The 21,908-nt window shown below is 44.7% G+C and overlaps 1 protein-coding gene across 1 annotated transcript in view; it reads right to left on the bottom strand.

The window, feature by feature from the left end:
- Nucleotides 1–842: 842 nt before the first annotated feature.
- The window catches only part of Irak3 (interleukin 1 receptor associated kinase 3), a 55,416-nt gene continuing 34,350 nt past the window's right edge, over nucleotides 843–21,908 (bottom strand). Inside the window, exons 9-12 of the mRNA XM_057757817.1 lie at nucleotides 6,197–6,395; nucleotides 5,453–5,515; nucleotides 5,200–5,364; nucleotides 843–3,073 (exon numbers count right to left, since the gene is read on the bottom strand). Coding sequence (XP_057613800.1) covers nucleotides 2,597–3,073; nucleotides 5,200–5,364; nucleotides 5,453–5,515; nucleotides 6,197–6,395 — 904 coding nt within the window. The 3' untranslated portion in view covers nucleotides 843–2,596. The remainder of the gene's footprint in view (nucleotides 3,074–5,199; nucleotides 5,365–5,452; nucleotides 5,516–6,196; nucleotides 6,396–21,908) is intronic.

The raw sequence follows: 21,908 nt of genomic DNA, 5'->3' as shown, positions 1-21,908 counted from the left end.
TTTTGATTATGTGAATCTGTAGATACAGCTTAATTAAACTTGATTTATTTATTGTGTATACAATATTCTGTCTGTGTATATGCCTGCAGGCCAGAAGAGGGCACTAGACTCCATTACAGATGGTTGTGAGCCACCATGTGGTTGCTGGGAATTGAACTCAGGACCTTTGGAAGAGCAGGCAATGCTCTTAACCGCTGAGCCATCTCTCCAGCCCCAGCTTAATTAAACTTATAAGAAAACAGCAGCTGTGTGGAGGCTAGTGTGAGAAATCCTGAAAGGAGAGCCCCTAACACTCAGGAAGTGTGCGGGAGAATGGCCCCCAAAGAAGTCAAAATCCCAAAGGCCAGAAACCTGCACCTATCTGGCATCCATGAGAGCAGGGGGCTGGAGGAGGTGATAATCTGAGAATAAGAAATTTTCATCAGCATTTAAATGGGTCCAGTCCAATTCCCGGGCTCTTTATAAGAAAGAAGCAGGGAGTCCTGAGTAAGAGAAAGGTAAAGAGAAAGACCTTGGGAAAGAGGTAGGGAGGTGACAGAGAGGGAAGCAGAGAGGAGCGGGGCAGGAGTGCAGGTGACTTCTGGAGTTAAAAGAGACAAGGCAGATTCTCTCCTGGAACCACACAAGCCTTCTAACCCGGAGAGGCATGGAATGATGTCGTGCTCAGCCATCAGCTTTGGGCTCATTTGTAACAGCAACAACTGGGACTGGGGATCTCATAATCCAGAAAGACAGGGTGACACAAGCCACTCTGATGCCATTCAGAGTGAGGAGCCCCTGATGAGCAGCAGGTATTTAGGCAGTGAGTCCTTCCTGCTGAGGGAATTAGAGAGGCTGGGGGAAGGGGGCAGGGAGATGAAGGTGGGGGGACACGGGGAGGGGGTAAGGGGAGGTGGATGGGGGGCTGCTTTGTAGAGCCCACACTTGAGCCTGGTATTCCAAAGGGGCTTCTGGAAACAACAGGAAGAAAGGTTACCCTGGAAGGCACAGAACAGGAAGAAACCTTCCCTGGAAGGCACAGAGCAGGGCCAAAGAACAGGTGGTCCAGACCCTTGTTGTCAGTTCTTTTCCCAGGACCCAAAATGATGGATTAAAATTTCCCACATCCTACTGAGGATGTAGTAGGATGTAGTAGTAGGTCTCAGAGTTAGTGAAACAACAACAAAATACTGTAATTTTTATGTCATTTTTTATAACAATTGGATTAATATGAGAAAGTCTTCTAAGAGTTTAAATACAGAGATGTAGACTTGACCAGAATTCGATCTCTACACAGATCATGCCCTAGCAAGGGCAAATGTGACTCCCTTCCAGACAGGCAGGTTAACCAGCAAGGAACAAAAGAGCAGTAAGTGTCAATCACAGTGAAAAGACGTCCATTAATATTTGCAAATTAGACATTTACTACAATGTTTCCAGAATTTCCTATGACCAGGGGAAGCTGGTGGAATCCAATAGACTAACCCTAGTAGAAACAGCGGCACTACGTGTAAGTTTATTTTGTGAGCTTTTTGCTTGTTTGGTTTTTTTTTGTTTTGTTTTGTTTTGTTTTGTTTTGCTTTTGCAGTGATTGGAGAACCAAGGAATGCCACAAGGACACATCATGAGACCTCATGTAAGAGATTTATGGGGCCAGGGGGAGAAATACAAAAGGCTGCTTCCGAGTGAGGATGGAAAGTAAAGGGGGGACCACCAAGCCTAGTGCTTTATAAAGAGTGTGACATCTGTGCATAGGGAGAACTTGCGAGTCCAGGTGACAGTGGAAATGTGTTGAATTTGGGGCTGGCTATGACATGGCCATTGTCATTGAGTCACTGAATGCAGGTTGCAGGGGGCATACACCTGATTCTGGAATGTGGGTGACTCTCAATTTACCAACACCAAGGCCTCAATGGGATGATGACAGAGGGACTTCAGGATTCTGCCACTCTTTGTTTGGATCTGATTGTCAGTACCCAGGATCTTGAGTAACTCTGAATGGCTCTATTTAGCTTGGGTTTGACCAAGAGGCAGTCACCCTGTTATGGAATAATCATTTTGGACAATGTGAAGATGTGTCTTTGCCAAGGTGACTTCTGATTGGTTTAATGAAAGAGCTGACTGACTGGTAGCTAGGTAGGTGGTATAGGTGGGACAGCCAGACATGGAGGATGCTGGGAAGGAGAAGGGTGGAGTGTCCGGAGTTCCAAACAGAGAGAAGCAAGATGAACATGTCATGTTGAAAGAAGTTATCCCCACATGGCAGAGGGTAGATAAGAATTGTGAGTTAATTTGAAATGTGAGAGTTAGTTAGTAACAAACCTGAGCTATTGGCCAAGCATTTATAATTAATATTAAGTCTCTGTGTGGTTATTTAGGAATGACTGGTAGGATGGAAAAGTCTGCCTACATCATCCTGATAACACATTTCTTTGAGTCTTCTGTTTGGGGAAATGGAAATTCCCAGCCAGAATGGCCTGGCTGCTTATTCTCACTACTCAAATTCACCGCCAGTAGTTCCCTGGGCCTCGCTCATGGAGTTCGTATCCTTTCATGGTGACATTCATCATTCAGGTGCCTTCCGTGACATTTGTTTTTCTTTTATCTTCCAGTGAATTTACTGCTTTTCGGACTGTTCATACTCACTGCAGAAGAGTCCAGAGGAGTACCTCTTCTCCACTGGCTTGCTCCCAAAAGAATGGTCTGGCAGTTCCCAAGAGGAACCCAACGTGATCTCAGTAGGCCTTAAGTCCTGGGATGCTACTGCAAGCTCTGGGAGCCAACATCCCTCACAAGAAGAGCTGGGCATATCACAAATCGCTTCACCTCTCTCGTTCCTCGCGTTTCTGTCTAAGCCCAGAAAGGTCACCTCAGACTGACTGCACTCAAAAGGGGTTCTCTGAGTCACTTTATCTGTCCTCAGAGCTCTCTCATGAGGCCCTGGGTGAATATTCTGGCTTTCATCATCTTCTACTGGAATACTTGGGACGTTGTCCAAGAACAGAGGGGAAGGACAGCGGAAGGACTTCAGAGATGTGGGAGGGTCTTCCGCAAAATACAAGCTGGGCTCTGCGCTCTCCAGAGAGTTCAGGACCTGGTTAGCAAGGAAGCAAACATGGAGGGAAGCTTGAGCAACACTTCCTTTGACGTTTTCCTCTCTACCTAGTGAAGAGTATTTTCTCATTTTCATTTAGGAAACTAAATAAGTAAAATAAAAAATAAAATAAGTGTAAACACAAAATTTTGAATTAGAAAGGATATTAGATATTGGAGAAGCCCCTTTATTTCAAGGGCCACATCAAGTGACTTGAGGGACAATATAAAAGTATAGTCTATTAAGACAGCTGCCCCAGGCATGAACTGGCCACCCCCTCATTCTGTGCTGCAGATGAGTCTTTGTGAGTTTTCCACCACAGAAAGTAGACGATTCTCATGGAGCACATCAACTGGACTCTCTGAACAAGGCGGACAATGAAGGCTGATGAGAAGCCAAGGACAATGGCACTAGGTTTCGATCCTAATACATGAACTGGCTTTGTGGGAGCGTAGCCTGTTTGGATGCTCACCTTCCTGGACCTAGATAGAAGTGGGAGGACCTTGGTCTTCATGTAGAGCAGGGAATTTGGACTGCTCTTCAGTATCGAGAGGGAGGGGGAGTGGACTAGGGGGAGGAGAAGTGGAGTGGGGATAGGGGGAGGGGAGCGGGGGGAGGGGGCAATATGTGGGAGGAGGGGGAGGGAAATGGGAAATGGGGAGCAGTTGGAAATTTTAAGTAAAAAAGAATAAAAATAAATAAAAAAAAATTCTCAAATGCCAGGATCAAAAAGGGGAGCTTTCTAAAACTATAGATCTCTTGTCCATAACCAAGAGACAGTCATAAAAATAATAAAATATTGGGGACCCCAGGTATTTAAGCAGCTTCACACAGGATTGGGACATGCAGTCATATTTAAACTGATGACTTAATAACCTGAGTATTTGCAAAGTGGTTTGTTTATATGTATTTCATCTCCACAAATGACATTATTCTGATTGTATAGGTAAAGCTGAGGATCAAGAGAAAATCCATACAACTACCTAGAAAGATGAAGCTTTGCTGCTGTACCCTCAACCTCCTGGATCTCAACTTGGTCCTCCACTGATGGATCCTTACTAGAACAGGATTCTATGCTGAGAGTCATGTCAGGCCTCCTCTATGTCTCCCTGAATCCCAGGCCAGTGGTCTTACGCTGTGATTAGACCAACTCCTGTTGAGATCTCCCCCAGCTCTACAGTAGACTAAAGCCAACTCCAAGAATAGAGTGAGTGCCCCTCCATCTCCTGGGAGCGTGTGTAGTGTTAACCACACCAGCTCTCCTTACCTCGGCTCACTCCATGATGCTGGACTGCCGAAGTCTTATGGCTAAGGATGATGATGACTTTCAAGGATGTCCTCCCATCCACACTGCTGCCTACACCTAATCTGCACCTAAGCTGTCCCCTTCAGCAAGGACCTCCTGGTTGCCGCAGACTGGCGACCTCACTCTGTTCTGACATCCTAGGATTGTGACTGTCATCATGCCTGTTTATAGGGTCAAAGTACCATATCTATCAATCTGACTTCTTTGCTTGGCAAGTTTGGAAGAGGAACCATGTCTTGATCACTACGTATCCCCCAAATACGCATCCCAAATGGGTACTGAATTAATACTGACTTATATAAATGAATGGATTACGTCTATGACAAATGAATACATCGTTAAAACAATAAAAACAAATGTGTGCTTTCTAATGGATCAGATAGCTTAATAGGTGTTGAATAAAATATCTCCTTCAAACTACTTCCCATTAGATATAAATTAATTTTTGATTTATTATTAGGGATGGTGGTTGGAGGGTGCTGACGAGAGCATATGAAGGTCAGGGGACAATATTTTCTTTCCATGAGTTCCAGGAATCAAACTCAGGGCACCAGACTTGCATGGCAAACATTGTTTTGCCTACTAAGCTACTTTGCTGTCTCCGTATTCAATATTTTTATAATAATCAGGATCTACCTAGCAATGACTTTTACAATAGTGTGAGGTGTTCATTTTAAGCTGGAAAGTTTATCTATTAGGCCAGAATTCTCTGTGGGGGGGGCTGAATTTGTCTCAGTAATTAATAATTCACTTAGATGTACAAATTACCTGACTTAGATTTTCTATAACTCATTTTCGAACAAAACCTTGTATATCTTACCTCATCCATTGTAGGTCTTAACTTGGCCCGAGTTGCTGCACACTGGCCTGCCAGAGAGAAGAGCTTGGCTGAGAAGTTCCGAGGACAGGGCTGTATTTTCCTGTCCAGAAAGGAGAGGCACGAATCGAGGCCCCTCTTCTCCATCAGTTCCACGAGGAGATCCCGCTAGAAAGAGGAGAAGATGAACTTACTTCTTGGAATACCATCAGGCAGCTCATTGGCAAGCAGGTGCTGGCGGGAGAGCGGTTCTTACCAGCTGGACATGTTTGGGGTCATCCAGCACCACTTTACAGCCTGTCAGAACTTCCATGATCACCTCGGAGGAACACACACAAAGTCAGCCACAGAGGTGAGAACAGATACAACATGAGTTTAAACTGTTTAACACGGCAATGGATTTCATTCAAATTAATGCTCTTGTATCTTATTGCTTTATGGAAAGTTAATGCATCGATAACGAGTAACAGAAAACTCAATAGGTATAAAAGTTAAAACTCTTAAAATGTTTGCTCTAAGCCAGAGGTTCCCAACCTTCCTAAGGTTGCAACCCTTTAATACAGTTCCTCATGTTGTGTTGACTTCCCCAAACTATAAAATTATTTTGTTGCTACTTCGCAACTGTAATTTTGCTACTGTTATGAATCATAATGTAAATATCTGATATGCAGGATGTCTGATATGAAATGCCTGTGAAAGGGTCGTTCATCTCCAGGCTTACCGGGAAAGAGTTAGCCTGTCTGACCTAGCATCTCCATGGCAGCTCTCTGACTCTGCTTTCTTCCTCCCAGAATTCAGTTCCGTCTTCTCCGCCTACCTAAGTTCTGCCCTATCAGGCCAAGCCGTTTCTTTATTGATTAACCAATGAAAGCAATACATAAACAGAAGGACCTCCTATACCAGGGGGTGGCAACCCACAGATTCAGAACCACTCTCTAGGGATTTAGTATTGCCTTGGCAGTGAATTCTTTTCCATAGCAAGCCAGTAGGTGACACTCACAATTCCAAAGCTGTAGACATCGGTTTTCACGGAAAGTCTTCCCTGCCTGATATATTCTTCTGGCATGTACCACAGATGTTTCCTGCCGCTGCCGGTCGTATTTATGGTAGAACTGTGATGTTCAAGGTGAGGTCGGAAGTGCGCCATGACAAAATCTGTTAGTCTGGGTTGGAACTGATCATCCAAAAGTATGTTTGTACTAAAAGTGTGATCAAAGACAAACAGGACAAGATGTCACCGAAGCATTTAGTGAAATACAGTGTGGCTGATTAATTCAGAACACTGATAACATGAAACCAAACATAAATATTCATGAATGAGTGGGCATTCTAAAGGTTTTTTTTAAAGTGTAAACATGGGTTGGAGACATGGCTCAGCAGTTAGGAGCCCTGTTTGCTCTTCCAGAAGACCTGGATTCAATTCCCAGCACACACATGGTGCCTCACAACTATCTACTGTCTATAACTCCAATTCTAGGGGACCCAACACCTTCACACTGACATACATGCAGGCAAAACACCAATGAACATAAAATGAAATAAAAAATTAAAGTATAAACAAAAATTTATATGAAGCCTAAAATAAAAACCTGACCCATAAACAGTGGCTATTTTGGATTTTGAAACATGCATGGAAGTTGAACCAACAGGACGAGCCAACATCAAGCACAGCAGTTCACTTGTGCTCTTCTCCATGAGACCACGAGTTTGGCTTTAAGTAGCTAGTAATGGAATTGTTATGTGCAGAGGGATGTGTTGTGGAGGGCTAGACTCACTAGAGACCCTACTCTAGAATGTCTTGGGGCGTCTTTGGTAGCCCCTACTTTAATGGTAGTCCCACCTCACAGTTCCATCTCTCCGGGTCTCCTTCTGGTTTTGGAGAATGAACAATTGCAGGAGCAAAGGCAGCATGCAGAGAGTCAGCTCAGGGAGCCATCACATGAAAAACAATCATGTCACAGCTTGCATGGGAGTAAGTGTTGGTGTGTTTTATGCTTCAAAACCCCGCCATAGGAACAACAGGAAAAGAGAAGCCAAAAGGGACTTGCAATTCACACAGCAGGGTCCCTTTTCCTGGTTCTGAGACCTTCAGTTCTGTGCTCTTGCATTTGAGGCAAGGAGAATGGATAACACTGTAGTTGTGCTCTGGGAAGATAAACTCCATTGGCTGCCTGGAGTGGCCAGATACAGGGTAGCAAGGATGGGGACTGAAGATGAACTCCATTGGCTCCCTGGAGTGGCTTGATACAGGGTAGCAAGGATGGGGACTGAAGATGAACTCCATTGGCTGCCTGGAGTGGCTTGATACAGGGTAGCAAGGATGGGGACTGGTAATCAGTCCTCAGAGAGCAGGACCATGAACAAAGTGACCTCTTGTTTCAATTGTCCTGAAGCTGCAACATTTTCTACTTAGCTTACTCATCCAAATGTCGAGAGATAGAGATCGTGGTAGCGTGCACTGTTATCTGTCTTAGCAGTCACTGGGTGAGAGGCTCTTAAGCCTGGACAAACACCGACTCTTACAAATGTCCCAAAGGTCTCTGCTGTCCCAGAACCAATACATAAACAGGTGGGGCTAGTTCTGAATTGAGAACCTCTAGAGAAAGAGACAAGGCCATGTTGGGATTCGTTCCTATGTCAAGTATCTGAGCACATTAGTTCCATGTCAAAACTAAGGTCTGAATCCAGACTTTGTCAACAGATAAAATAAAGGGCCATCCAAGATTCCTTTAATCTAAACAGCACATAGGAACCCAGGTTCCTTTAAGGATAAAAAGAGTTTTAAACTTTGACTTTTAGCGCCACAGAGTGGGAAAAAAAACTGTGAAGTACAAAGAGCCAAGCTTATGCCATGTCTGTTTGGTGTGATCTTTTCATCTATGGGGGAATAAGCCAATGTCTGTGTCCCTAAGATTTGTCAATGAGCATAGTCCTTAACTTTCTCCCCACTTGTCTTGTCTCATCCAGTGGCTGCCAGAGCCAGCCTATGTGTCACATGACCCAACTCTGTGCCATCCCCTACCCATTCTTTCCTTTTCTCACTTAGAGGACAGCGTTGAGCATCCTGCCACTTTCTGAAACTGCATAGCAGACAAGTGTCAGGTCCTACCTTCTCTCCAGCACTACGTAGGAAAACACAATTAAATCCCCTGAAGGTGCACACTTCACTTTCTCAAATCTGAGGCTCTTGGACCAGCCCTGACGCTTAGAATTTGGGGGAATATGAAAGCAGACAGGAGATGAAGGGGGCAAAAACAGTCTCTGTCTCTTACAGCAGGGCTCATGTGAGGCAGGGGAGGGTAGAGAGTGAAGTATGGCATCCCTTGGGCAACAGCTGCCAAATTTGAATATGATAGAAACCAGACAGGAAGAGGAAAGGGTAGAAACTCCCTGCCCTATGCCAAGTAAATCTCTGGCACAGGCCCATACACAGGGACCCTCTGGTGTGTCTGAAGGTGACCTGTGGTTCACTGTAACACTAAAATGCACACTCCTAGATAGAGATTTAAGATGCTGAAGCAACATGTATTACATGAACCTATATCACATTAGCATACCATGCCCGAAAAAGCTCACTGTATGCAAATAAGCTAAACAGCCCATTGCACATGACATAAAAGCCCTACTCTGCATGGCAGTCATTGGAGCTACTGACCTTTCCCCTCTCCCAGTCTGCTTCCTCTCTTGGAAATAGGTCTTTTTCTCATACACTGTCTTTACTGTTATCCACATGTCGCTGTACGGTTCCTTGTTCCCAGACATAAGGCGGTGAAACCCCTCCAGAAAAGCCCAGCAAACCCTGATATCCACCATCATCAAGAGTTACTGCCCTTCCGGTTTCGTCTACTCTGGGAGCCACTTCTGCATGCCCTGGTACAGAGGAAGTCCGAGTGGCACATTTCAATGTCTTCCTCCACCCCAGTTCTCGAGAAGGCATGACATCCTGATCAATATGTTAGGGCCTTGAGAATGCCAAAGCTGAAACTGAATCTAAACAGCACATAGGAACTCCTACATATGAACGTGTGTGTGTGTGTGTGTGTGTGTGTGTGTGTGTGTGGCGGTAGGGAACTCGGGGGGGCGGGGACACAGCAAGAACAATCAACCTATAATCATAGCCATTTACTTGCCCCGCTGCAGAACAAGTAGAAGCTGACAGCAACTGGAGAGTCACATGACCGCCAGAGGTAGGCAGAGATGAGCTGGGCAACCACAAACCCTGTTACCCAATAAACCCCTTGAGGACACGGGGTCAGCGGGAGGTCACCAGGCAAGATTATTGGAGGACACCGCACTTACATACTGAATAATAACTTCTGCTGGAAAGGCACGTTCTTACCGGCAGACCTTAGAGTAGTGCATAAATTCTGAACCGAGTGATTTATTTGGTTCTAAAGAAAGGTTAACGGGAGCTGAGAGAGAGAAATGTTCGGTTTTAGCAAAGCAGGGATTGCAAAAAGCCCTTCGACGATCAATTTCTCCCCTGATTCTTTCCCCTGCTTCAGCTTTAAATGGAAACTTCAAACATAAAGTGCCTTCGGCCATCACGCAGGTCAACAGAGGAAGTTTATTCTGCAGGGTGAGAATGGACTGGCAAAACCAGACTCCATGAGAGCGGAACGGCAGCAGCGCAATGCGAAAGGGCAGCATGCAGGTAACGGTGGTCACTGAAGAGGCGGGCAGTGGAGCAGGTGTGGTCCACATACCCTGGCTCGTGTCTATGCTCTTCACAGGTATTTGAGGCCAGCGTGACTTCAGAGAATTCTAATAGAAGGATCCCTGACTGAGGACACGGGACAATTCTCTACAGGTGGTGAATTTGTACCAATTAGAGGTAATGACTTAATATCTGTACTAAGAAAAGTTTCCATGACACTTTTTTTTTGAGGGACCGGCTCCCCCAAATAATACTACTTTAGAGCGAGAACCAACTTTCTCGGTTCATCAGTAAGTATCCTCGTTTAGTTGAAACTGTTAGGTCTTAAAAACAAAGATGATATATAGATTAAAATGCAGGATTTGAATTTTCGTTAAAGACATTACATATATTTATTTATTTTTAAATATTTATTTATTATGTATACAATATTCTGTCTGTGTGTATGCCTGCAGGCCAGAAGAGGGCATCAGATCTCATTACAGATGGTTGTGAGCCACCATGTGGTTGCTGGGAATTGAACTCAGGACCTTTGGAAGAGCAGGCAATGCTCTTAACCTCTGAGCCATCTCTCCAGCCCCCTCATTACATATATTTAAAGGGCTTAATTTAGCCCCAGTCAAGTGTCTGGCCACCTTCAGGAAAGGCAGGGATTCTACCCATTTGATCTCAGACATAAGGACTCAAGAGCTTCTCGAAGATATCTTAAGATCAAAGCGTTAGTCAACCAAGAACTGCCCACATTCCTGAAACAGGCTCTCCCTGCCTCTGCATGCAATGACTCAGTGCCTAAAGCCCCACAAGGGCGTCACCATTTTGCTTATGTGCGAGCTCTCCACCGTGGTCTGGTCTCTCTTGTCCACGCCCACTCAAAGGCGGTCATTTTGCGCCCCTCCCTATCGCCACACTAAATCTCTTGTGGTGTGATTTCTGTGGGATTCCTTGGCCCTGATTGCATAGAGACTCTTTCACCACAAAACCCTTCACAAAGAACGTGTACTGTCATGGCAGTTACAACCCCCAGATCCCCTCCTCAGATGTGGCAAAACCCAGTTTTCCCAGACTCACTGCTTTCTGGGAGAGCTGTAGGCTCTCTCAAGACTTCTCACACAGAGCAAGTATAGCTTCCAACTTAAGAATGGTTCAAGGCCAAACTGTGTTTCCCTACCAGTGATGCCCCTTAGTTAAGAGGTTTCAGAACAGAGGCAAGGAGAAGATAGGAGTGAGGCCCTGACTAGCAGCTGGAATGCTTCTTCATTTACACAGAACTCAGTAAGCATGTTGTTCCAAAATACAGATCGGATCGTCTTTGTTCCCGGACACGTGTTTAACTTCTTCTCTTGCACATCTGGGGCCATAAGTTTAATCATCACTGATAACTGTGTTAAAGAGTTGTCTTTTATAATCATTTTCCTTCAAGTTTAGTCTTCATTAATAAACACTTATCTTTTATAGCCATTTTGACTCATCAACCTCATAACCCAATTTTAAGATCCTAGAAGCACACGATAGCTGGTTCTCAGGCTGCCAGCTTCTGGGGCTTCGAGGACGCTAGACAGAAAGAAAATCTGTGAGCCAGCGGGCAGACTGCCATGCCCCGAGCAGTGTATTAGTAACTGTTAGAGCTCAGAGTGCCAGCTGCCAAATAGGCCCAAGAAAATCTTTAGGCCAAAGCTGCTGCAATTATCATTCCATTTCTGGCATAACTGAATGTTTATATTTTATCTTTATAGAATTTGTTTATATGTCTAATCCTGGCAATCTTTCGCTCCTTGGTTACATGACTGCACTGGCTCTTCACGAGCTAACTTTTCTAAGAGAGGGAGGTCCTGACACCTCATTTTTAAAATCATCTTTTTACATCATTCTTTGCTCATCTGTGAAAGTCCCTGTGTAGGACAGAGGTGACCAGCTAACCTAACTGTGTTGCTGTCCATGTCACGTAATTGCTTGAGTGCACAGCGGAAAGAAGCTTGTACGCTCATCTGCGGCCAACTCCTCAGTCCACTGACTCGTGGTAACCTTTTAAAGTTTACTCTGTTCCGATTATCTTGTTCCTGAGGGGCAGATGTTTTAAGAATATCTCGGAGCCTCAGAAAGAGAGCTCCCGCTTCTTTATGTGTGCCGCAACCTGCAAGGCATAAGGAAGACCTTCAGGCATAAGGCTATCTCCCTCACAGTGGCAGGGGTAGGATGCTCAGGACTGTCCCGGGAAGCTTTGAAGACATGCTCCTGGGAGGGGCATAAATGATCCATAAGACATTTCCCAATATCAATCCAATATCACCAACTTGTACAAATATTAAAAGTCCCCCAAGTATGCAACACTTGGAGATCAAAACCAAAAGTGGTCCAGCGGCCACCATGTGACTTAGCTTTGCTGGATCTCTGTCAAGCAGCTGTGCCGGCTGTATGATGCTTGCCGTTCTGTCAGATATGGTTGCTCTATTTCCCCATGGCGTTGTGGAGTCCTCTGTGTCTGCACTGCATTTGTGCAGGTCTTAGAAAAGGAATGGAAGTTTGTTCATTTGTGAGTCTTGGCATACTGCACCAAGGCCCAGGGCTGGATCTCTAACCATGCAACTTCAGGGCAGAGCTGAACCACCCGGGGCCTCAGTTTCCATCCAGATAAAGAGATCTGATGATGCTTCTGGGTAAGATAATGCCAGCTGAATTACAGATAAAGAAGACCTCCAACTGCACCGTGAATGATGTGGGCTGTCCACTGTCCATTCCATTCGTTACCATTATCTTAAAATCCCAAGAAGCGCAGTTGAAATTCCAGAGCCGTGAGAGGCTACTTGGAAGCAAGTAGCAGGCATAGAGGCAGGAGCAGAAAGTTGAGAGATGGCATCTCCATCCCGAGCAAACAGGAAGTAGCATAAAGCAATACTGTCTCAAAACCCATCCCCCGTGACACACTTCCTCCAGCAGAAATATCCGCAAACAACATCACAAGCTGGGCACCTCAAAATGCATAACAGTGATGGAACACCCAAGACTATGGGGAGCACTGCACATTCAAAGCACCGTGGTACCTAAAGATGATGTTGGCAACAAGAATTGTTAAGAGAAATTTTGATTTTCGTAAAGTGAAGTCTTCTAACAGGTGGGTGGAAATACCAAGGTTGTCACTTTCAGACACTTTTACAAGATCTTGTAATTTAAAAACAGCTTCATTTCCCAAAGGAAAATGTGAGTCTTTTGCCAAGACTGCAGACCACACTCCGGATTCTTTCTTTAGATCCTTTCTGTCTCAACTCCCATCTGGCAGTGAGTTTTGTTTTTATAACATTCTCTTAAAGAGTTCAAATTACTAAGATATTTTTGGGCTAAATGAACCACCAGACTTGCTGAAAATACCTTAGAAATGTGGGCTTTGCTTCCTCCCGTGGCTGTTCCTCAGCTGTACGCTAGACACTGTCCTTCTTAGAAAGACGCTGTCTCTGTCGGCACAGCCAGGTTGGCTGTGTAGATGTACGGACCTAATCTCTCTCCCAAAACAGGCTGCCTGCTTCTGTCCCTTCAAGAATCTAACATCAGCATTTCTCAATTCCTGTGTCTGCTGATGAAGCCAAATTGTCCCTGGCCATCCCAGGTCTTTAAATCCCCTAACAAGAGCACGGTTATTGGGAATACACGGATGTGGAAACACATCTCCCCTTTTGCATCTGTAGCCATGTGACAGGCAAGTTACAGACCTTTCTTAGCCCCAACTTTTCTTTTGTTGGCCAGAGGTGACAATGATCACACCTACCCTTGGGTGTGTGGAGGATTAGCAAGTGTTTCCATGGGAGCTCATACAAGATCCAACGTCCTTCGTGTTGACTGGACACCATGATCCTCCTGTAGTCTATCCACCATCCTTCATGGATAGCTAATTACCAATGCCATAGGACAAACTTGATGTGCAATATTAGTTAAAGATGTGTTACATTTAGACAGAGACAAAGACCCACATTGGAGCACCGGACTGAAATCTCAAGGTCCAAATCAAGAGCAGGAGACAGAGCACGAGCAAGGAACTCAGGACCGTGAGGGGTGCACCCACACACTGAGACAATGGAGATGTTCTATCAGGAACTCACCAAGGCCAGCTGACCTGGGTCTGAAAAAGCATGGGATAAAACCGGACTCGCTGAACATAGCGGACAATGAGGACTATTGAGAACTCAAGAACAATGGCAATGGGTTTTTGATCCTACTGCACGTACTGGCTTTGTGGGAGCCTAGGCAGTTTGGATGCTCACCTTACTAGACCTGGATGGAGCTGGGTGGTCCTTGGACTTCCCACAGGGCAGGGAACCCGGATTACTCTTAGGGATGAGGAGGAAGGGGGACTTGATGGGGGAGGAGGAGGGAAATGGGAGGTGGTGGCGGGGAGAAGGCAGAAATCTTAAATAAATAAATAAATAAATAAAAGATGTGTTACATTCTTTGATGCTGTGGAATATTTGTTTAATGGTGCAAAGATGGGTTGCATTCTTTCATGTTGCATTTGTTTAACTCTGTGAAGCTGTGTTACTTTGTCTGCCTAAAACACCTGATTCGTCTAATAAAGAGCTGAACTGTCAATAGTTAACTAGGCAGGAGAGGGATAGGAGGGGTGGGCAGGCAAAGACAATAAATAGAAAAGAGAACAAGAAGAGGTAGGAGTGAGAAAAGGAGGAGAGGGGGATCCCAGGGCCCAGCCACGCAGTCAGCCATGGAGTAAGAAGGAAAGAAAGGGATAGAGATAGAAAAAGATAAAATCCCAGAGGCAAAAGGTAGATGGGATAATTTAAGTTAAGAAAAGCTGACTAGAAACAAGCCAAGCTAAGGCCAGGCATTCATAAGTAGGAATGTGTCTCTGTGTATTTATTTGGGAGCTAGGTAGTGGGCCCTCAAAGAGAAAATAGAAAAGAATAAGAAACCAACTACACAAACTGTCTATAACTATCTCGGGATGAACTTGTGCTGTGCCCTCCTAAGGCTCCTCCTCTTATTTTTATCCAGATCCTCTATTTGCCACCAGAATCACTTCTGCTATGAAGCTTCCCCTGCATCTCTCTGAAGCCCAATGCTTCTGAGTTCCTACTGGAGCCTACAATATATCATATGGTACTTAACTGAGTCCACCTTGTTCTGTTTACACAATCATAGTGCTGAGCCCATAGAAGACACCAAACATTTGTTTATCTTATCATTTTCCAGAGAGGATTTTAAGTTCTTGAGTAGTTTTAGATTACTGAGCATGGGAATGACAAATATATGGCCCAAATGCTGTCCTTCATATTGCTGACAGACATCATTAATTGAGTTCCAAAAGCACTCAGCCACGATGCTTTTTCCACCCTGTACTTAGAAAGTCATTGCTAATCAATCAAGATAAAATGTGAAATAAAACTGACTTGCCATTGTTGTTATAGCACACTGCTTCTTTGACTTATTATTTGAAAAAGAGCTAAGTAGTAAACCAGGACTAAAACTTAGCCTCCTATTTCCCTGTTGGGTGCTGTTCTGGTTTACAACAATTAACTGGAAAAAAAAAAAACCTTTTCATTCAAATATATGAACAGAAAATTAAAGTCTGTTGATTACAAGGAGAAAAAATGAAGTGTTCCCTCTTTCTTTTTATTTTCTTTCTTTTACTATGTGTGTGTGTGCTCTCTGTGTGTGTTATGTGTGTGAGAGTGTACATGCACACTCACATATGTGTGTGAACCAAAAGACACAAGATTTTAAGTCAATGTATAAAAGTTTCTGATACTCGGAGGAGTTCACGGTCCTTCTGGAAAGTCAGAGTCCAAGGTGAGTCAGATGGAAGCACATAGGGCATTGAAGTCTTGAGTCTCACATGGATAGAGTATATGTTTTATATATATAGTGAGATAGAGATATATGTACACACACACACACACGCACGCACAGTGATAGCTTCTCCCAGGCTGTAGGCCCCTTTCTGTTTAGTAGCTCACTTTGTCCTTAGAACCCTTGGAGGCAGTGTACTGGTATCCTGGCCAGTTCCAGAGAGCAAGAAGACAGGCTTTAGGGAACTAAGGAACTGTCCCAAAGTCACAATACTAGAAAGGGGTGGAAGAGGTATGTGACCTAAAAGGACACGCTCTTAACTAGGGACGAGAAGCAGAAGCAATAAGATCAGTGGGTGGCTGCAAAAAGGGGGAAGAGCATGGGAAAGTACAGGAGAGCTTGTAGAAACGGGCATTCAGAACTGTCCCCGAGAGTGGCTCTGGGGCGGGCAGCAGGACAGAGGTACCACTCTCAATCCGTCTGAACTGCTCATACTACAGAGCCAGAGGATTTCAAAGACTATGGGATCATACCGTTCTCCTTTCACAATCTCCAGGTTTGTGGGCAGAGCACAGAAGAAAAAAAAAGTAGATAGTTTAAAAAGGGAAAGAGAAAGGGAAAGAAATAGAAAGCAAAAAGTCAACTTGGCTGGGACTAGATGCAGAAGTGGGGGAAATGGTCAGATAGTGTGAACACGGATGTCCCAGGTACTGCCTATCCCATCATCTTGGCTTTCTTCTGAAGAACTAGGTGGACACTGGTCCGTTTCATTTAAACAACAGGAACTGGACACCAGGCTGCTGAACAATGACTTCATGATTTGCAATTTTGAGAGCTGCTGGGGAGGCTTTATGAAAGTTTTGACTCTAGACCATGATCCTAACCCTCCCATTCTTCATTCCCAAAAACATTTTAAAAATCATAGCATGACGTCCCTTGCAGATGGTCTCTAGAGAAGAAGGGAAAGAAGCAATTTAACTACCATTTGAGTTTTAGGTTACAACAGTGGGTTTGTCTATCTGTCCTTCAGGTAGATGCTGAGTGCAGAGTTGAGCCATGGTTGTGATGTCTTAGATCTGGGCAGCATTTTTCTTATCTAGAAAGATATCATTAGAATAACTGTCTAAGTCACTTGCCCTACAGTCTTTTTTTTTTGTTTGTTTGTTTGTTTGTTTGTTTCGAGACAGGGTTTCTCTGTGGTTTTGGAGCCTGTCCTGGAACTAGCTCTTGTAGACCAGGCTGGTCTCGAACTCAAGGAGATCTGCCTGCCTCTGCCTCCCGAGTGCTGGGATTAAAGGCGTGCGCCACCACCGCCCGGCCTGCCCTACAGTCTTAAGCCTAATGTCTGGGAGTGTGATTTCTTGGACAATTACAGGAAACAATCAATCATTTTATCTCTGATTATACCCTTTTTTCTGTCACGGTGAGTCAAGAACTGGTCTGTAGGCGTCACTTAGGCTTGGCAACAACCTCTGGCTCTTCTAGCCATCTTTTTACCTTTGTTGCATCTAGGTGGAAGCGAGTCAAAGGCTGTGCTTGCAATGGCTTGTTTGGAAGCATAAGGAATTTTCCTGTGTTGACCCTCCTCTCTGTAACATGAACACTGGTTAGAGTCCACCCTGTGGGGTCTGCGTGGCATACATGAATAAGAGGACAAATGATTCATGATCCACAGACCCTTGGGACTTAACTGAGCTTAAAGGGCAAAATATTCTCTCTCTCTCTCTCTCTCTCTCTCTCTCTCTCTCTCTCTCTCTCTCTCTCTCTCTCCCCCCCCCTCCTTCCCTCCTTCCCTCCCTCCTTCTCTGTCTCTCTGTCTCTCTGTCTCTCTCTCTCTCCCCCTCCTTCCCCCCCCCCCCCGGTCTCTTTGTTTCTTGAAGACAGGGTTTCTCGGTGTAACAGTCCTGGCTGTCCTGGAACTCACTTTATAGACCAGGCTGGCCTCAAACTCACTGAGACCTGCCTGCCTCTTCCTCCCAAGTGTTGGGAATTAAACGCGTGTGCCACCACCAACCGGCATACTCTTTTAATCCCTCAATCCACATTATAGCCTTTCAATAATGGTTACTCAACACCCAGATGGTCAGTTATACCAGTTTGGCGATTTTAATGTCTGTGTGATATTCATATAAAGCTTGGACAAAAGCCAAATACTTTTAAATGAATCTTTTAAGCCAATACTTTTAACTTTTACCAAGGACAGATAGTAACTTAAGAGAACTCTATACATGTAGAGGTTTGGTAGCACTGTATTGAACTTGGACTTTAGATATTTAAAATCATAGATATATAATCTTTAAATGTATAATCATATTGTGGTGGTTTGAAAGAAGATGGTCCCCACAGGGAGTGGCACTATTAGGAGGTGTGGCTTTGTTGGAGGAGGTGTGTCACTGTGGCGGGCGTTGAGGTCTGCTATGCTCCAGCTACACCCAGTGTGGAAGACAGTTCACTTCTTGTTGCAGGTCAGGATGTAGAACTCTCAGCTCCTTCTCCATCACCACGTCTGCCTACACGCTGCCTTGTCCTGCCGTGATGATGATGGACTGAACCTCTGAAACTGTGACCTATCCCCAGTTAAATGTTTTCCTTCAGAAGAGTTGCTGTGATCACGGTGTCTCTTCGCAGCAATAGAAACCCTAACTAACACACATATAATAAATAGTGTGATAAATGTAGTGATATCTGATGATATATAATATATGTGAAGATCATCTTTTACATACCTGTGTAACTTGTTCTTATTAGAATGTATTAAGTTTACAAAAGATTGGATTTATTACAAAATTTTCCTGGGTGCACATGATCTACTTCAGTCCCATATACCTCAATTACTAGCCCTTCCTCTTCCTAAGTAGACTTTCTCTACCTAAGCAGTCTTGCTTGCATTTTCATGACTTTTTTAAAGTATAGATTTAACATATGAGAGAAAACATAGCATAGCTATCTTTCTCGCCTTAGCTTAGATATGTCAGAGATAAAATGGAAGAAACCATAAGCCATTACAAAAAATAAGCCATAGCGAGAAAGCCTTGTCGATAGTTTGGTGGGCTTCGCTGCGAATATTTTTTAAATAATAAATTTGCAGTTCTACAATGTTCCAATTATGTGCTACATAATACTTAGACTTTGCTTTTTCTGGCTAATCTCACTTTACATCTGTCCTGCCAGGCTGCTTCATGTTACTAATATTAATTAAGGTCAGTGGTCTCTGATAAAGTCTGTGGTCTATTAGTCTGAAGTTCAATACAGAAGAGAAAATGAAGATGGTTCATTTTTCACTCCTCTGGCAAAAATGCAGCCTTGATTTCTTCATGGAAATAATACTGTCCAACACTGATCTTTGAGCTTGTTGTCAAGAATGCATACGGCCCCCCTGCTAGATGCTGCCTTCCCTAATTATAACTTTTCAAACTGTATTGCAAAGACAGAAGAGTCAGTGACTTTGGACCCTCCTAAGAGCAGTGGGCTAAGCATCAGAGAGGTCGACGTGAGTGAAGGGAATGGGGGACCCCTTCAGAGATGCAGGAAGGGTGACCTAGGTCAGCCAACTCACACTTGGCTGAGACTCCTGCAGACAGATGCTGTTACCATCAGACAGACACTTGGTGGCCCAAATGACTGGAACTGGCCTCATTCCGATTCCTAGATCACGCGTGGGCACATTGCTAAGAAGAGGGAGATGCCTATGGCTGAAGTTGGTGCTATCTAATATCTTTGCTGACAGTTCAGTGGAAGGGTTATGAGTCAGAGGCTGTGAGAGGGCTTAATTTGTGGTGGAACCGGCAAGGACAATGATGAAGCCATGTGATTCCCTAGTACACGTCCGCAGTCCCGGCATTTCAATCTTGGATATGTGTGTGTGTGTGTGTGTGTGTGTGTGTGTGTGTGTGTGTGTGTGTGTGTGTGCATGTAGAAGGCATGGAGGTCCTTGTGCACACAGATCAGCACCAGGTGAACCTGGAATGTTAGACACGTGGTTGTTCCTTCAAAGGAAGGGATGCGTAGCCTGTAATCCTCCCAGAAGACTGGGAACGGACGTGGTTAATAACTCGATGACCTTTGCACCCTCTGTGTGGCAGAAGACCATACCAGTTCCTCGCCCAGACCTTTATCATAAGCTACTTTCTTAGTCAATCTTCAGAACCCATCTTAACGGAAGATGTGACATATATTTTACAAAGTGGTTCAATGTAGTCACATCTGATCTTCATTTAGCTTACTTTGTTTCTCATGGTCCTCGGGGAGATTTGTGTATGTTTTATGGTGCACCACAGATCAAATTAATTACCACCAGGAAAGCTTTTACCAAATTGTGCTGTGCTTAAATATGCCTAAAACAAACACTCCAGGTCATACTCCTGAAGCTCCTTAGTCATGTCAAACTGAACTGCCTCCCATGAGTCATGGCCCTGGAGGTGACAGAGACCCCATTGCTCTGCTGACCCCGGAGGTGGGCAGAGACCCCTGCAGGTGCAGTCTACGGGTGGACTCCACTAGAATACTCAGACTCCAGAAAACCGTCCTGGTGGCCAGCTTTCTCTCACTCGCAAAAGTACCCAAGAGAAACAATTTGAAAGAACGAGAGATTTACTCTGACTCAGGGCTTCAGTCCACGGTTGGTTGGTCCCATTCCTCTGGGTTTGTGGCAGGAGAATACATCATTGTGAGAAAGTACCGCAGAAGATATGTGTTCTCTCCCCATGGGGACTGAGAAACAAAGATCAGGAGAAAGGTCCAGGGTCCTAATATCCCCTTCAAGGAGATGCTCACAAGGACCTCACTTCCTGTATCAGAGCCCACTTCCTAAATGTCTCAACATCTACTAATAGGACCACTGTTGGGACCACACCTTCAATATACGAGCCTTTGAGAAATATCTAATTTGAGGGAAGTGGTTTTGTTTGTTTTTGTTTGGTTTTTGAGACAGGGTTTCTCTGTGTAACCGCTTTGTCTGTCCTCACTTTGTAGATGAGGCTGGCCTTGAATTACAGAGCTCTGCCGGCCTGTTTTGCTGGGATCAGAGGCATGCACCACCACTCCTGGCTTGGGGAGATGTTCAAGAGGATCTCATTCTGCAACTCATACTGGCCCCAAACCCATAGCGATCCTCCTGCCTCAGCCTCCCAAGTGCTGGGATGAGCCACCACCAAGCTAGGTTTATTCAGCTACACTTAAGATCCAAACCCTAACAGCCAGACAGGGAGCAGTCACCAGCTGCTCCCCCAACTAAAAAGTAATATGTGATTAGCTGTATTTCTGGCTCAAGTGTCACCTCTTCCGTGACACTTTGCTTTAACAATCTCTTATCATGGTCTGTCTGTCTGTTACCTACTGAGGATTCTGTCTAGCTAGACTATTAGATGACTTTATAGTTCTGCATAGCTAGGCAAGTACCTGGGCTTCCTGTTACATTCTGAGACTCCGGAGTCTTCTACTCCCTCATGTCCTCAAGACAAGTCTCAGCCTCTCCATCGGGTTTGCCTTATCAAACCCAGTTCTCTAATGTACGTGTCACTCAAGACCCGCCAAGCCCTCAGCCATCACGTTCTCCTTTCTTGTAATCTCATTTTATTTTATCTTCAGACCTCATCTGTCCTCCAGCTTGCCTGCCTTTCTTCCTTCTTCCCTTCTTTTCCTTTCCTTCCCTTCCCTTTTCTTCCCTCCCCTCCCTTCCCTTTTTCCTTTCCTTTCCTTTCCTTTCCTTTCCTTCCCTTCTCTTCCCCTCCCCTCCCTTCCCTTTTTCCTTTCCTTTCCTTTCCTTTCCTTTCCTTTCCTTTTCCTTCCCTTCCCTTTCCTTCCCTTCTCTTCCCCTCCCCTCCCTTCCCTTTTTCCTTTCCTTTCCTTTCCTTTCCTTTTCCTTCCCTTCCCTTTCCTTCCCTTCTCTTCCCCTCCCCTCCCTTCCCTTTTTCCTTTCCTTTCCTTCCCTTCCCTTCCCTTCTCTTCCCCTCCCTTCCCTTCCCTTTTTCCTTTCCTTTCCTTTCCTTTCCTTTCCTTTTCTTTCCTTTCCTTTCCTTTTCCTTCCCTTCCCTTCTCTTCCCCTCCCCTCCCTTCCTTCTTTTGTTATATGTGTGGCAGTTCTTTGCTTTTACCCCTTGAGCAAATCTACTACCTCTACCAGAAATATTCTCGCCAATACTTTCAATCAGTCTGTGTCAAAAACACACTTCCTCTAGGGCGTGGCTTAGCTTTCTCTAACTCAGCCAGCCACACACTGGGTGTGTATTAATATAATATACTTTTTGTGTTTGAGCTATCTCTCTAA

The sequence above is a fragment of the Chionomys nivalis genome, chromosome 25 (genome assembly GCF_950005125.1).
Source record: "Chionomys nivalis chromosome 25, mChiNiv1.1, whole genome shotgun sequence".
Lineage (NCBI taxonomy): Eukaryota > Metazoa > Chordata > Mammalia > Rodentia > Cricetidae > Chionomys > Chionomys nivalis.
This window is presented reverse-complemented; position numbering and strand designations above follow the sequence as displayed.